At 41.7% G+C, this 15476-nt stretch overlaps 1 protein-coding gene across 1 annotated transcript; it reads right to left on the bottom strand.

Moving 5' to 3' along the window:
• Nucleotides 1–2470: 2470 nt before the first annotated feature.
• On the bottom strand, nt 2471–6132 carry LOC139291049 (neuropeptide Y receptor type 2-like). Its single transcript, XM_070912951.1, has 3 exons — nt 5240–6132; nt 2970–3729; nt 2471–2563 (listed from the first exon to the last, which is right to left on the bottom strand). The coding sequence occupies exons 1-3, from the start codon at nt 6130–6132 to the stop codon at nt 2471–2473; spliced, it is 1746 nt and encodes a 581-aa protein (XP_070769052.1).
• Between the last annotated feature and the right edge of the window lie 9344 nt (nt 6133–15476).

Genomic DNA, 15476 nt, shown 5'->3' with positions numbered 1-15476 from the left:
ACCTTCACTAAAGTGGTTTCAGTTCCTGAAATGTTTTTCTACATGATCAACGAGTAAAATTAGCCCAGCTTGTTCTGCAATCACTAATCAAATTCATGGTGGGGCGATGTCCATTTCAAGTTTGATGAGACTGTCTTTGTCGCTCCCTTCTTCAACTTCTTTGTAACTCATTTGATTAAGGAATGAGAGTTACTCATAACTAAATTCAGATCCCATTAAGATTTAATCAAGCCTTAGGGAAGAGAATATTGAACAAAGGATCCAAGAACTGTGCAGAAACCTTTCATGTGTCTATTTCAGGCCCTCCCATCATTTATTACATCCCTATTAGCTAAGGACAACTTTAACTGAAGTTCTTTTAAGAACAGCTGTGATGCAGACTCTTTAAAAATGTGTGCAAATCCTTGAACGTCACGGTGGCAGTTACAGGTGACCACAGACAAGCTCAACATCAAATGCACATTATTTTGTACACATGCCCTGCATTAACAAAACTGAGAAAGAGAGAGAGGTAGATGAAAGTGAAGAGAGAAGGAGAGATGAAAGACACAGTCACAGCATTATGGCGTTGAGATTTTCTAAGGTACAAAGCAACCTTATTCAGTGACATAAATAGGACAGTTTCAACACAGTTTGATGCCTTGAGTGTTGCACCACTTCACGTTTGCTGAAAGGACAAGAGTGTGATTAGCAGCTTGATGTCACAGCAGTTCATGCTATTCACCACCTCTGCCTTGCACACAACTGAAAGCAGCCTGAGGGTAGATTAGATTTTGTTGTCCGCGAGCATGCATGTGTGTGTGTGTGTGTGTGTTTTATTTCTATTCCAACCTTTAAAGCTAATTTTGGCACCCTGTTTCAGTCCTTTACTCAACAAGGCATGTGCTGGTTTAACAGGCAGTGTCTCTGGTTGGGCCAAAACTCTCCTGTTTTCAAAACTGACATACTCTCGTATTTTTCTGTTGCTACTCACAGAACAGTCAATGCCATATTATCACCAAACAACATTTTTTTAAGGGTCAGCTCACTCAAATCACAACCTGTGGAGTTTCTGACCACTAGCAGCACTATGGAGCAATGTTTTTATGACTGGATCCACGTTTTGTTTTGTTGCATGTGGGAGACACGATACATATTCCTGCCAATGGTTTCAGGGGATTCCACTGATGTACAGGTGGCAGTAACGCACCTAAAGACACAGCAATGTGCCAGCTAGCAGGTAAACATGGATGTAACATGGTGTCTTGTGTTGAAGTAAATTCATTCAGCACATTTGTTAGGCTTCAAGAACACAGTGTGTTCAGGTGAGTAACACTGAATGTAAACATGACTTTGTTTAAAAGAAAAATCCACAGGGCACCCTTAGGTGGCATATTTCTTCAGTCAGCATGAAAAACATTAACTGCTCCTTGCAATCGACTGAAAACGGATATGTCATTCACTACTGACTGTTTGGGGCAAAATACCCCCCTACCACCACCACCACCACCACCACCAGACAGAAAACAGCTATCATGAAACAGCATCAGACCGAATAATGAGGTGAAAATGAAATGGCAATTCAGTCTGATTATCAGGCTAGGACACTGATTCTGGAAAGACACATTTCAGTAGAATTTCTTTAATGTAATTAGTCAGTCCTGTGAGCAACAAAATGATATTCACCAAAATTACATATTGGGCATCAGAAAAGTCAATGATGGTCATCTTAACATCACGGCAAATTAAACCAAAACGTATCTTCATGGTTAGAAGCCACTTAAGCTATGTGAAAAAATACGTCCTTTGTTTGTTATTTGGGTGAACTGGCCCTTTAAATTTCCTCTGAATGAAGTAAACCTGCTTGTTTTGAGCTTATTTCAGATGACTTGATTTAGCTTTCAAAAATCAGATGAACCTGAAAACTTATTTCATGCCTAATAGCAATGGCACAGAGTTATTATGTGCAAAACAAAGCCATTCACTATGTTCTGAGCTTCTGATTTTCTGCTTCATGTACAGCAAATCTCATGTTCCCTGTAAATCACCTGTATGGCTGCACACATGAACAACTGCTGGTACTGGACTTATCTTTCACAGGCTGCAGACACTGATGCTGACATTATCCTGTAAAGACCTGTCAGAAACTCTTCACGCATACTGCATCTGTGTGAGATAACAGCATGTTCCTACATTGCGCTGTAACACAGGGTTTGACCTTTTCTGTGAGCAACAAATACAATCAAAACCATTAGCAAAGCAATAAAAAAGAAAGAGCTGAATCTAAACAGAAATATTTATCATACAGTTACGTCCTGCTGGATATTGTCTTGCGCAGATATTCGACACAACTGTGACTAGCAGCTGAATCACTTATGATATGACTTGCATGGAATGGCGCACTGCTGCAATCCATCCTTCTTACTGATAACTGGCTTTCTAGCCTGGGGCTGATTAACACTCCAACTCTTCCCCTGCAGGGTTCACTCCATCACTGCTCCCTCCGCCCACCTTCAAAGACCTGATCTCGTCGACCAAACATTGGTCCTGGATCCCCTCTGCTTTTGTTGATACAAAGAGAATACTACACGGAGAAAGAAGGGGAGTGTAGACCAGGTCAGTTTAGCCTCAAGACAAATAACTGCTTTCACACAGGATTAACCAACACTGTCACCTGCAAACTGAGATCAAGAGCTTTATGTGACAAAAACAAAAGATTCCTTCCTGCTGATATATCAGATAATCTGCAGCTTTCACAGGCTGGTCATATCGGTTGTTTCATCCTCTCTGTCTCCTACCAGAGAAAAGCTTTGTGATGTTTTGCTTCTCTGCTGGTCAGTGTAACAGAGAGCATCTCTGCCCATGGTAATGATGTCTCTCTTATCGGCTGACAGACCATATACTCTATCCCCTGAATGCCTCCTCAAAGGCAACATGTCTATTTCCACAGACTCGATTCTTAAAGGTAATGGTCCAGCATTCTCATTTACAGAGTGTCTTCTTGTGGGCAGGAAGTCCGCTCTTTGTATGGAGTGCTGGAGTGTGTGGAGCTGGCAGGGGAACAAGGAGCTGTCACACACACTGGGACTGGACCGACACCAGTCTGAGATACTGTGGTCGGATCCTGCTCGGCTGTCTGAACTGTCTCCGACCTTCTGGCCCAGTCCCTGGCCTCTAGCCAAGCTCAACAGCCTGGGGATTGTAACGATGGATGCAGATGCTGCCACAGCAGCAGCAGCAATATGGTGGCGCTCAGCAGCACTCACTTTGGTGTCTGTAATCACTGCGACATGAGAGGCCACTGCAGCTGAGCTGGAGAATGAGGAGGAGCCGAACAGAGCGGCGACTTTCTGGTAGTATCGCGTCCGTATCACCTTTGCTGAGCGGTACAGATCCCCTATGAAACAGTAACAGATGGGGTTAAGGCTGGAGTTTGTCAGGCCCAGCCACTGGGCAAATGGGCGCGTCTGCAGGAGCCAAGATGGCGGCCTTTGATCGCAGTCGATCCAAAGGTCAGCCAAGTAGAGCGGCAGCCAGGACACTGCGAACAGCAGCACCAGACACACCACCATCTTGGCTATCTTCTGCCGCATCTTGAGGCGCGAGGCGTGCAGAGCTTGGCTGCGAGGATCAAGATCAACAAAAGTGGATTTCTTCCCTGCCCAAAGCCGCCTGCCGGTGAGGAAGCCTATGGTGAGGTTAAAGGTCACGGGCAGGCAGTAGAGCATCACAAACAGAAGCACATTGTATCTGCAGAAGAAAAGTGAGATAATTAAAAATACAATACTGATTTAAAATAAAACTATATTCATTACTCTAGTGAATATAGTTTGAAATGTGCTGAAGTGTGTAATGTTTTTAATAAGATTTATTCTATATCTGCGGTGAAACAGTAAAAGTGACATTTATGTTGTACGCTTTCCTTACGCTGCTATTTAAAAATGGTGAGTCAAGGATATTTTTATTACATTATTAACAACAACATGCTCCGTTTGAAGTTATGGATTGCAGCAGTTATGGAGGACAGTTATCAGGAACACAGTTTGCTCCTTTCAAGACTTTTTAATTTCATCACAATTTCATCAACAAGATCAATATGACAACATTATAACCAGCAGCACTGTATAAGAACTCTAAGATATAAGATTTGAGGGTATCTCTGGAAAATCAACACTATTTCTAACTTTTTGCAGCACACAATTGCAAAATGACAGTGAAGCCATAATGGCACATCAGCCAAAAACACAAAAGAGAGTCTACAAAATAGTAGTCCTTCAGAGCCATTTGACAACTCATGGTTAACAGGGATATTCTGTGAGCAATAAAAAAGAAACAAAAGTCTCTAAACCAAAATAAGCTCTGTGTCTGAGCTCCTCAAGCACAACATTTAAGAACCTCGCAGGTTTGAATGGCAAGCGAGGTCCCTGTCTGTGAATCTAAAGGACACACCAAACCAAACTTTTAAGAACTAGCACAGACAAACAGCAACTGATTACATGTTGTTCTTCGCTTCACGTTGCCTCAAGCTGCTCATGAACACCCTGCAAAGACTACACACATCAACCGGACGGCCGACCTGCAGGTAAGTTATGCGCCTGTTTGTGATCCAAAAAAACATCACAGAAAGACAGCCTGCATCTTTGTGCCACCGTAAAACGTAATTAAAGTTCTGATCACGTCCTTAAAACATCAATTGCAAATATGTCTGGCAAAAAGTTGCAACTAGCATAGCAACTAGCATAGTTACGCTTCGCCCTGCTGTCGTCAGTCTGGGGTCTTTTTTCTTATCGGGAGAAAACGCTTTAAATGAAATGGTGAAATCACTGATTCGCTGGGCTGAACAGCCAATCAGAGAGCTCTCTCTTATTGACAGCCTCCTTCTTCCACACGCCATTAAGAGCCAACTACTGGTGATGAATGGCCACGAAACGTAACTATGGCCCAACAGCACTCAATGCCTGCACTGTCAGCTTGGTGTGTCAGGACCATAGACTGTATATAAAGACTGTGTACTTCGATTTTTTGTAGCTTGGGCAAAGTCCCATCCGCTAACATAGAGGGGGCGGGGTTTATGACCTATAATGCAGCCAGCCACCAGGGGGCGATTGCTATGTTTTGGGGAGCTGTCATGTTGTCCGTCTTTATATACAGTCTATGATCAGGACCCACAGGTTGCATTATGGGTTGAAATGATGATGATCTGCTTAGAATAGATCATACAACCCTGGTATTCTCTCTGGTGGTCTGTCAGAGTACCTACCCCTGTTTAAGGCGATGCTGAGGCCACTCCTCCTGACAGACCAAGATGGCAAATGTCCCAAAGCTGATCTCCCGTCGCCGGTTCATCACCGCAATGGGAGCGCACATGATCGAAGACACTGTCCACACCACGGCCACGGTCGCCAAGATCCGACGGCCGGTAAACATGGAGCGAGCTCGCAGCGGTGATCGCACACTGAAGTAGCGATTCACGCTGATCACCGTCAGCGTTAGCACACTGGCTGAGACTGAAACAGCCTGCGTGAAGGGCACGGCTCGACACAGGAGGTCACCGTAGACCCAGGCGGTGTAGATCTGGCTTCCCACGGTGATGGGCATGCACACGCACACCACAGCCAGGTCACACACCGCCAGGTTCACCAGAAGACTGCGCGTGGCGCTGACGCCAGCCAGCCGACGGCTACGCCTGTTGGTGAGGACGCGCAGGGACATTAAATTCCCAACAAATCCCAAAATGAAAGACAGACAGTACATGATGGTCAGAGCGATTGTGCTGGGCTCATGTAGAGTCCAGAGCAGCATGCTCTCCAGGTCTGCCAAGTCATTAGAAGAGGAGGTGGACAGGGATAAAGGAAAGGAGGAGGAGGACTGGTAGACAAAAGTGGCTGTTTGTGGATAGGATGAGGTCGAGGTGGTGGAGAATAAAGGGGAGGAGATGAGGGAGGAATAAGGAATGAGGGACGAGGGCAGCAGAGAGGGCAGAGGTTGATGGAGGGGGGCAGTGGGGGGGCTGAAAGTGGAGGGCAGCATTATGGAGCTGTGGAAGCCGTAGGTGTGGTTGAGTCTTTCCTGAGAGCCGTCGTACTGCAGCAGAGGAGAGAAGCTGGGCTGGGCTGAGCTCCAGTCTGTCAGCTGGTCCTGGGACAGATCCATGCTGCTTTACCGGCGGGAGCAAAACCACAGCAGTACAGGCAGCAGAGAGTATGAAAATCTCTTGACTGTAGAGCTTACTGTACTGGTTTCCCTTGGTCCTCATTAAATTCCACTCAAGGACGCGTCTTAGGAAAAGCAAAACACCAAAATCAGAATCCAAACAGGCTGGAATTCCTCACCAAAAACATCAAATCAGGTTCCACGTTCCAGTCTTGGTGGTCTCCTTCTGTTCCGTGTGGATAAAAATCTTTATTTGATAAATGTAAATCATGTTCCCCCATCTCATGCCACATCCTGTGAGTCAGATGGAGTCATGATGCTGTTCAACACTGGTCCCAGTGCAGTCTTTACGTAACATATGTACATTCATTCCTCCAGGGAGTGGCTGTCTGAACCTGATAATCCACCACCAGCTGTTAATAGACTTTCCCACCTTCAAGGAAGGCTAACGTCATGCTGACCTTCCCCTCCTCACTCTCCTCCTCTTCCTCCTCACACGTTTAGTCCATCACGGGGAAGCAATCAGATCTGTTTAGAGAAACATCACAGATATCAGAGGCTGTTTCCACCTGCAGCTGTATGAACTGATCTGTAGCAGAACCAAACAACAGCAAAGAACACATTCCTGGATAGAAAAACACTGAAAAGCTTTTAACGTCTCCTCGTGGCGTGTTTGGATCACAGCTTCTCCCAGTTAGGTCGTTCAGTAAATAACAAAGTGAGGAAGGTTTCTGCTCAGGAGATCATTTGCTATTTACTGTCATTTTAAAAATGTAGACATGGTAAAGAACAAATATTTGCAGTATAGCTTCAATATTAGTCATTCATTTATTAGAACAGACAGCAGGATGTTTCTCTGGACGTGTAATTCTCAGTTTGCAGATGTATTGTTCCAGTCAGGCAGTGCCCCACCATCATCAGATTATTGCCATTAAAAAAGGGGACAGAAGTCAAATATAGAAACTTAAAAATCCCCAGCCCAAACACATCCTGCAGAAGACATATTTTAATCCTAAAAGGGTAAAAGGCAAAGAGGAGAAGCTGTATGTCAAAATAATGATTTTACCCTCAAAGAAAAGCAAATCCAGTCACATTTCAGTCACTGTTTACTGACCGTGATCCTCTGAGAGGCTGACAGCCTGGAGATGTTGAAGAGGCAGCCAGGTGCTGACTGAAGATCTGCACCAAAAAACAAACAAAAAAAAAACAGACAGTGGCAAAGTTGCTCCTGAATCGCTTTACAGCCGGTGTATGCGCTTTATAATCCGTCTGAGTCCCAGAGCTACAGAGGGATTTGCTGTTGGGAGAAGCTCTTTGTGTTTCCGTCAGCTTGTCTTTGACACTAACAGCCTCCTCACATGTCTGCGCTCCTGCCGGCGGAGCGCCGAGCACATCCGCCACTGCAGGACTGAATGTGGGAGAGGAATAAAGTCAGGGAGGGAGCAGCTGCTGCCACGCACCCACCCACCCACACACACACACACACACACACACCGCCACGCACTCAACCGCACAGCACTTCTTCATCCCCATAATCAATCAAAAAGTGACTGTCACTCCACTCTGTAGCCTTCTTCTTCTTCTTCTTCTTCTTCTTCACTTCATGTTTCCGTCACGACGCTTTCATTAACATAAATAACCGGATCTCTCCTCTGATTGATGACGGGAGCCAAATCGCTTACTGACTCGTAGCTTATTGTCATCGTTTTGAAAACGAGACGATTTCCAATCAATCAAATACATCGATTACTAAATTCCTATTTAGCCAGAAAGTTAAATAATGCAGGAAAAACATACACAAATATGTTTCTTGGGCCTAATTAACTACAATTACTTACTGTAAGTCAATGTACTTACTGTATGAGCTTCTGTACAAGTTTAAAGTTGCCTTCTTTCCTTGAGTATGTGTATTTTTCTTCTACTTTATACATCTACGTCATTTCAGCCTGGCCAGATTAACCTGCCAGGGGGGAAATATTGTTGTCAGGTCCCTATTGGCCCCACTATACATGGCAGCTTCATTATGTTTTCTGTGTTAATTACTTTGAAGCAATTTGTTAAAACTCAACTTTATAGTTATAGGAATATAATATATACGTATGGGAAGAATATAAACTGAAATAATTAAGGTCTTAAAACTAGATTTTGACACTAAAAATATTAAAAATAAAATGACATACAGCCAATTGATATGGAGTGAACGGGGCTTTCTGGGTCCCACGGAGAGTTAATCCAGCTTTGCATTGCAGTTCATTTGCAGAGTAAGATTTTACACACAACACACGTGATCAGTTTATAAAATGGGATGTAATTTTTTATTGATAAAACTTTAGAAAACCACAAACATGTTGATGAACCAGTAATAATAATTCATTCTTTCATTATTTGTTTATTTTACTTCTTTCTGTACAGTTCCAACAAAAAATGTTACACAAAATATAAGACAACAACATAATAGATATGACATGATCAATAAGTAATCTGATAACTGAATATAATCCTCCAACAAGGACTGTTCTGCTGCCTAATGAGCACTTTTACTTTTAACACGTCTTGCTTATACTTACTCCTAGTTTATGAATGCAGGACTTTTATTTGTAATAGAGTATTTTTACATTACATAGTATTGCTACTAGGATTGAGTCCAGCGATCTGGTATTGCACTTTCATAAAGTTATAATGAATAATGAAAAGATCAAAATCTGTGCAGCAGAGGCTGCGATATCCTCACTTTCATTTCCTGGTATGAGTCCAGCTCCAAAAAACACTGGATCCTGTTTCCTGTTTTGTTTTTTGTTTTTTTCAAACTTTGGAAAACTCCCTCCAGAGCCACAGAGGACATTACAAATGTTTTCACAACCCCTTGTGACGAATAAACTGAACTCTATGTGTAAAATCGGTGGACTGACCCTTTAAGTAACAATAAAACTGCATCATTGGCACATTTCATAAAGGATGCAAAATACAATGAGCCTGAGATGGAAAATACACATAAAAGACAGAAAGGATTTTATAGATTAATAAAATCTAAATTACCCATAAATAAATGACAATTACAGTAATGCTGTGAGGTATATTATACTTTAAAAAAAACCTCTTCTACTGCTGTGTATTGAACTGAAGCCATCACATTACATTTATGGTCTACAAAATTGCCCTACACAAGGACGTGTTGTCACAGCGCTGAGGCAGGCAATAAATAAATATTGATCAGAGCAATCACAAACTGTAAACAGAGCATGAGAGCGACGCTACAGTTTATGGTCTGGTAGCGCGATAATGTACTGAAAATAATGAGGAAACTCACTACAATAACAACTTCTACTCCATTTCCAAACACAATGCAGCAAAGTGCACTATGCTGTTGGCCGACCGAGCACGTCCACACCCTTGAGCCGCCTGGAGATTGCACAGAAACAGGAAATGCATGCTTGAATTCATCCTTTGTACCACCTGTAATAGAAGTGAATGGGAGACTGAGCGGAAATACACTTATGTTATAGAACATAAGTGTGTTTTCATACAGAATTCACATGTGCATACACTTTGTTGAGGTGTACTGTGTTTTTTGTGTATCATTTGATATGAGGCTATATATAAAAAGTGCATAATGTATGAACATTGAAATCTGTAATATTAACCCTGGGAGGCAAAACAATGTTCATATAAAACCACACAAGCATTCATACATCATTGTTACAGATGCTTCTTATGACCTGTTACCGAGAATTCAGACTGTGTGAAACCAGTTTCATGCTTTTTAACGTCTTTGGCAAAGATTGAAAATGTATTTAATTTAATCAAATAGGTTGGAATAATTGGACAGGGCACCGGTATTGACTACCTACCACACCTTCTTTCTGTTTATATTGATAACCAGTGGGCTCAGATAGCTCTCTGATGACTGCAGCACCAGATGCACAGACCTTAGAACAAAAGCTTTCCTCCTGTTAAATGTGAGACTGGATCATATAGAAAAAAAAGATGCATTTCTACATAATTAACTTGGAGGGTTAAATTAAAATGGACCTGAATCACCGGGCTACCTCTTTTCAGCCCAGTATCAGAGAATGAATAATTCCTTGTCATAAGGCGTTTTAATCAAATAGCTCCAATTTATGCATAGCCCGCTGTCATTCTCTCTACAGCACACTAATGTATTTTGTCTCAGGTCGACAGGTTGTGTCTCTGGTCCATTTATAAACATTGGTTTCATGGCTCATGGCTAAATAACCAGTTCTCACATTTTTAATGTGGCCCAAACCAAGCAGCACATTTTCTTTGACACGTCTGAGCAACAACGATGATAAATTTAACTTAACATGCAACTTGCTTTCATGTTTTCTAACCACCTTTGTTTTGTAAACGTGAAACCAGACGCATTATGAAATATCTGATCTTTTAGAAATACCAAATAGGAAACGTCTAATATAGTTTATATTTTATGCAAGATTGTTTTCACAGCGAGGAAAAGAGTTTAGCTCCAAAATACCTGCTATAAGAAAAATAAAAAAAGAAAGAGACTGCAATATTGACTGCTGGCGTGAAAGTTGGTGTTGAAGTTATGAGTCAGCTCATGATATTTATTATTTAGTTCCATTTTAAAGACTGAATCATTTATGTTTTTTTTCCCCCATATTCCCCTGGTGAATCTCAGATCTGTATTCAACACAGACAGGCCTGTTTACATGATATGTAGCATTTTGTAATTAAACCTTTTTGTTTCAGACTTCCTTTCACATGGTTGAAATAAAGTTGTTAGTTTCCACATTTATCCACAAGATCAAGTTGGAAAAGCAAGTCAATACTCTCTGCTCTTTTACAAACTTCCACTGAAAATAATGCTTTAACTTATATGTCTGATATTAAGACCAAAAATAAAGTAAACATACCTGCACAAATGATGTACAAAATTAGAATAGTATACTGTGGGTTTAAATTCTTTCGGGCCGTCTTTGTGTCACACATTCGGCAGGTTTTTCCTAATTAAATGAGCTGCAGATCTGTTTTTCACAAGAGGAGCGTCTTCTTTTATTAAGCGGATGAAAACATTCCTGTGGCCTTGTATTGCTGAAAAATGTCAACTGTGGAGGAGAGGAGTGTGCCAGGTAGGAATACACAGCGGAAGAGCTGGAGACTAAATGCCATTTGGTCCCTTTGTAGCTCCTCTGGTGATTACTGTTAGCAACACCTTGTTTAGGAACTCTGTGAAAACCGTGTTTCAGTTCTGAAAAGGGCAGCAAGACAAAAGGGCAGCAGCATTCACCCGCCTCCTCATGCACACCTGAGTTCAGCTATACTTTGTCATGACACACACCTTCACACATCACGAATCAAATAGCTACATGAGCAAGGTCACATGGATGTTTTTGTCACTTATTTTCATATCATTGTTATTGTAATAAAACCTCCCTTAAAGTCGCAATGTTGAGAATTTGTATGTAATCTTTTATTATGATTATTTTGATGTCGTACGTTTCGGTTTATAGAAAAATAACATGATCCAGGTGAAAATTGGTGCAGTCCGTGGCTGTATTCTGAAACCGCCTACTATACTGACAGTATGTACTGATTTGGCCAAAATATAGCATGTAGTGTGCAGTGTGCAAACAAAAGTTAAATATGCAGTATGTCAAAAACACCCGGATGTCGTACTGATTCTGAAAAACTCTCCATGTCTGCATCGGACCAGTCTACCTCGGCTGCTGTGTCCCACAATGCAAAGCGCTGGGGGTGGCTTGCCATTAACGTTAGGTAAAACCACTTATTTCACCTCAGCAGTCCACCAAAATCTGTTTCTGAGCAAGTCTGAGGAGATAAATAAGCAACTCAGTAACTGAATCTCCACTCTACATGTGTTGTAGAGTAGGGTGTACTACATGCTGCACACTGCTTTTGTCAGTAGAATGTAGAATACAGCCCACGTGACACTTTCAGCTCATTCTTTCATATTTCCAGGTTGGATCCTTTTTTTTTGTACGACTACCACCGGGGATTAAGGCAAGGCGGTAAACTCAGAAATCTTTAAATTCCGCACATGGTGTCTTTAAATGATCGGTTCACCCAAATTACAAAGACATATTTTCTCACTTACCTCCAGTGGTATTTAGCCATGCAGACAGTTTTAAGTGCCCAGATTTATCGACTTTCAAGATTTCTGCTTTCAGCCCAACAATTGTTTGTGACATTTTTGTGTCATTATTATTATTATGACATTCAAAAAACTCAGCAGCGACCGCTCTCTCTCAATATACACACCGTCCCCATTGAACAGCTTTCATTGGAACTACTTCAAACTGAAAAAAATATTAATTTTTGCAGCAAGTCTGGTCACAACATGACTTTGTATTCATTCATTGTTTTCACACAGATTTTAAATGTAACATTATCTCCACTGTGCCCAGTGAGCACTGGAGAACAAAAAGTATTTATCTGCTTCTTAATTGAATTTTGTCGCCATGAGTCATGCACCATCATGCTCATTGTGTAAATCATCACAAGCAAAACATTTCAGCAAATCCTCAGAATTTCAATAATCTGTTAAGATTTAATGATTAAAGATGGATTTGAGATTCTCTTAGTAACAAGTTGATTCTCACATTGTAGTGCAACCTATCACACATGAGTGAGTTTGTGAGCCTTAACAAGTTCATACAGTGAAGGACAGACAGGATACACGTACACACAAATGATACACAAATGATCATAAATATAAAAGAAAAGCTAAAAACTAAATATACCTTAATTGTCCCATATTGTACGAAGTGACATTTCCATGTCTTTTTTGACTATAAAGCAGGTCTAGGTGCTGTATAAATACTGTCAGTCCACGGAAAAATGCACACAGCCCATGTTCAGACACTATGCCTTTAAACAAGCCGTCAGGACTTCTGTAAGGTTGTGATGTCACAACTATACAGTCACCGCCCTCGGCCACACCCCCAGCAGGTCATCTGCTCCAATCACAGCACGCCCACCAAGTACAGGGACACTCATCCACCCGCTCCGTCCACCCGACTACTCTTCAAGTTTTTGGAGGTGGGCCACAAAACGGCTTGTTTCAGAAAGAGGGTGAACTGAGGGGCTGCATAAAGGGCCAGCAGAAGATAAATAAGGATTTTTTTGAACTGTTAATCATGCAAAGCAACTCTAGTGGAGTCCCAGAATAAAGATATAGAACTGAAATGAGCATAATATGGAACCTTTAATGTGCCAATGGTTTACCATTCAAGAACTGAATAGCCTCAGGGAGTGTACTTCTTTTGAACCTCTTAGATTTAAAACAGAGGGCATTTCATCAAAGAGGGGAGCTGCTGGGTGATAATCCTCCCTGGCAACGTTCAGAGCCTTTTGGTGAAGCCAAACGTTGTAAATTGAAGAGGGAGTAATCTTAGATGCAGTAAATTAAGTTTACAGGTCCAGTTTGGGAACTCATTTAAAATGGATTTCCACAAGGAAATAACAGCGGTCTCATCATGGACTTTTCATTCATAGTTCGTTGTGAGATTTCACCCGTTGATAGCACCACAACAACACCAGAGGAATGGATCTTATGTGAATGGGCCACATTTTGTTTTTGTCCATTGTGATACAGTATGCTGAGAATGCTACGACATACTTACGACTGGAGTTACATCCAGGTAACTTTTATTTCTTGTCCCATTACTGAAAAGGAGACACGTTGTGTTTAAGTTCTGTCATTCACTGTGGAGAATAACGATTGAGGGCAGAAGGTTCAGTCGAGATAACTCGCGAGTGGGTACATATTTGCCCGGGGCTGCGTGCACTGATGTTCTGCACAAGTTCAAAATGTTTCAACTGGGGTTTTATGAATCTAGCATACAGAGACAAGAGGAAAAATAGCAGTGGTCCGACTGAGTCTCTCCTCAACTTAACTTAGTCTCAACAATCTCTTGTCTCTAGCGCCATCAGAAACTTGTAGGGAGAAAACACAAAGCAGCCAATCACAGTTCTTGTAGTCGCCACGTGGTAGCAACACGGTAATCCCTGTACTACAAATACAGAAAATGTATACACATTTGTACCTCAATTCAGTGGAACAGGCATGGTCATAAAAGAGGACCACAGATGAGACAGACCTGAACCATGGCCATGTACTCAGTATAATCTACGGTGACATGCGCAAAACATTTTATCTCATCCATATTTTTCATTTGTTGTGAGGTGATTGATGCACTGTAAGTAACACAGATGTGACAACTGAGCAAAACACTGCAGAGCCTTGGAGGAAAACAGAACTTCTTAACAGCAATTGAAACACAGATAAATGTCCACTCAGTCTGAAATCCAAAATCCTGCTAATAGGACTCCTTGTCAATCTGAGAGCGTAATCCATCACTAGGAATGAGGCGGTGTTCATTCTCTGTGCAGCTGAAACAAGCTGACTTGATTGCTCCAGTCAATAACTTTCACCCTAACAGCAAGTGTGCCCTGGGTTTCTACAAAGTGGTTAATGGTTTTTTTGAGAGCTGCAGATTCACTCATGCAGCGTGTGGATTCACTGAAACAAAGACATGATCATTTAAATGGAAAAAAAAAAGACTGGCATTGTCCTCTAAGTGGCACATTTTCATTCTGAGTGGACTTTTATTTTCTCCAGCGGCCACTTCAAACAGAGTGATGTGTGTGTGTCTGACAAACTGTTCCTTTACGTGTGTGTGATGACCTGAATCCTTGTGTTACTGTAATGGTGCCCCACTATAAACATGAATACATGCTTTTGAAGTTGCCAAAGTTCAGGGTGTAGATGTGCACCCACACACACACACACACACACACACACACGCACACACACGGTCCATGTATCTTTTGGTCATTTTCCTTTTGGGTCATATTTCGTTTTTTAAGGTAGGTACTTGCTGCAGATCAGACTGCACATGCGCACAGTGGAGAAACAGTACAATACAAAATAACAGAAAAACAGAAATAAGACGAATTACGAAAACGCTGACGAAAACAAGAAAACATGCAGCCATTTTCCTTCTTTATTAAAGCCTACAAAAAACGGAAAAAGTCTGACCTGTTATTCCGTTTTTCGTTTGCCAGATTGAATTGAATAATTCCACACACACACACACACACACACACACACAGATGGAAACTGTTGAGTTGGTCTGGCCAGTGTGGCATCTATTTTGTGTTTGAGATAAGAGCCTGTTTTCCATCAACACTTTGTCTGGTTTGCAGAAAGCAAAATAATGCCATAACTTGATGGTCAAGTGTGTGTTTGTGTACGAACTGTTGCAAATATCCGTCACACAGAGGCAATGACTGAAACAACATCTGAAAGCCCAGTGTTTTTTTCTATCATCAAAAATAAAAAT

Source organism: Enoplosus armatus, chromosome 2, assembly GCF_043641665.1.
Source record: "Enoplosus armatus isolate fEnoArm2 chromosome 2, fEnoArm2.hap1, whole genome shotgun sequence".
NCBI classification, from domain to species: Eukaryota; Metazoa; Chordata; class Actinopteri; order Centrarchiformes; family Enoplosidae; genus Enoplosus; species Enoplosus armatus.
The sequence above is the reverse complement of the archived record's forward strand: the minus strand, read 5'-3'. Positions and strand labels throughout refer to the sequence as shown.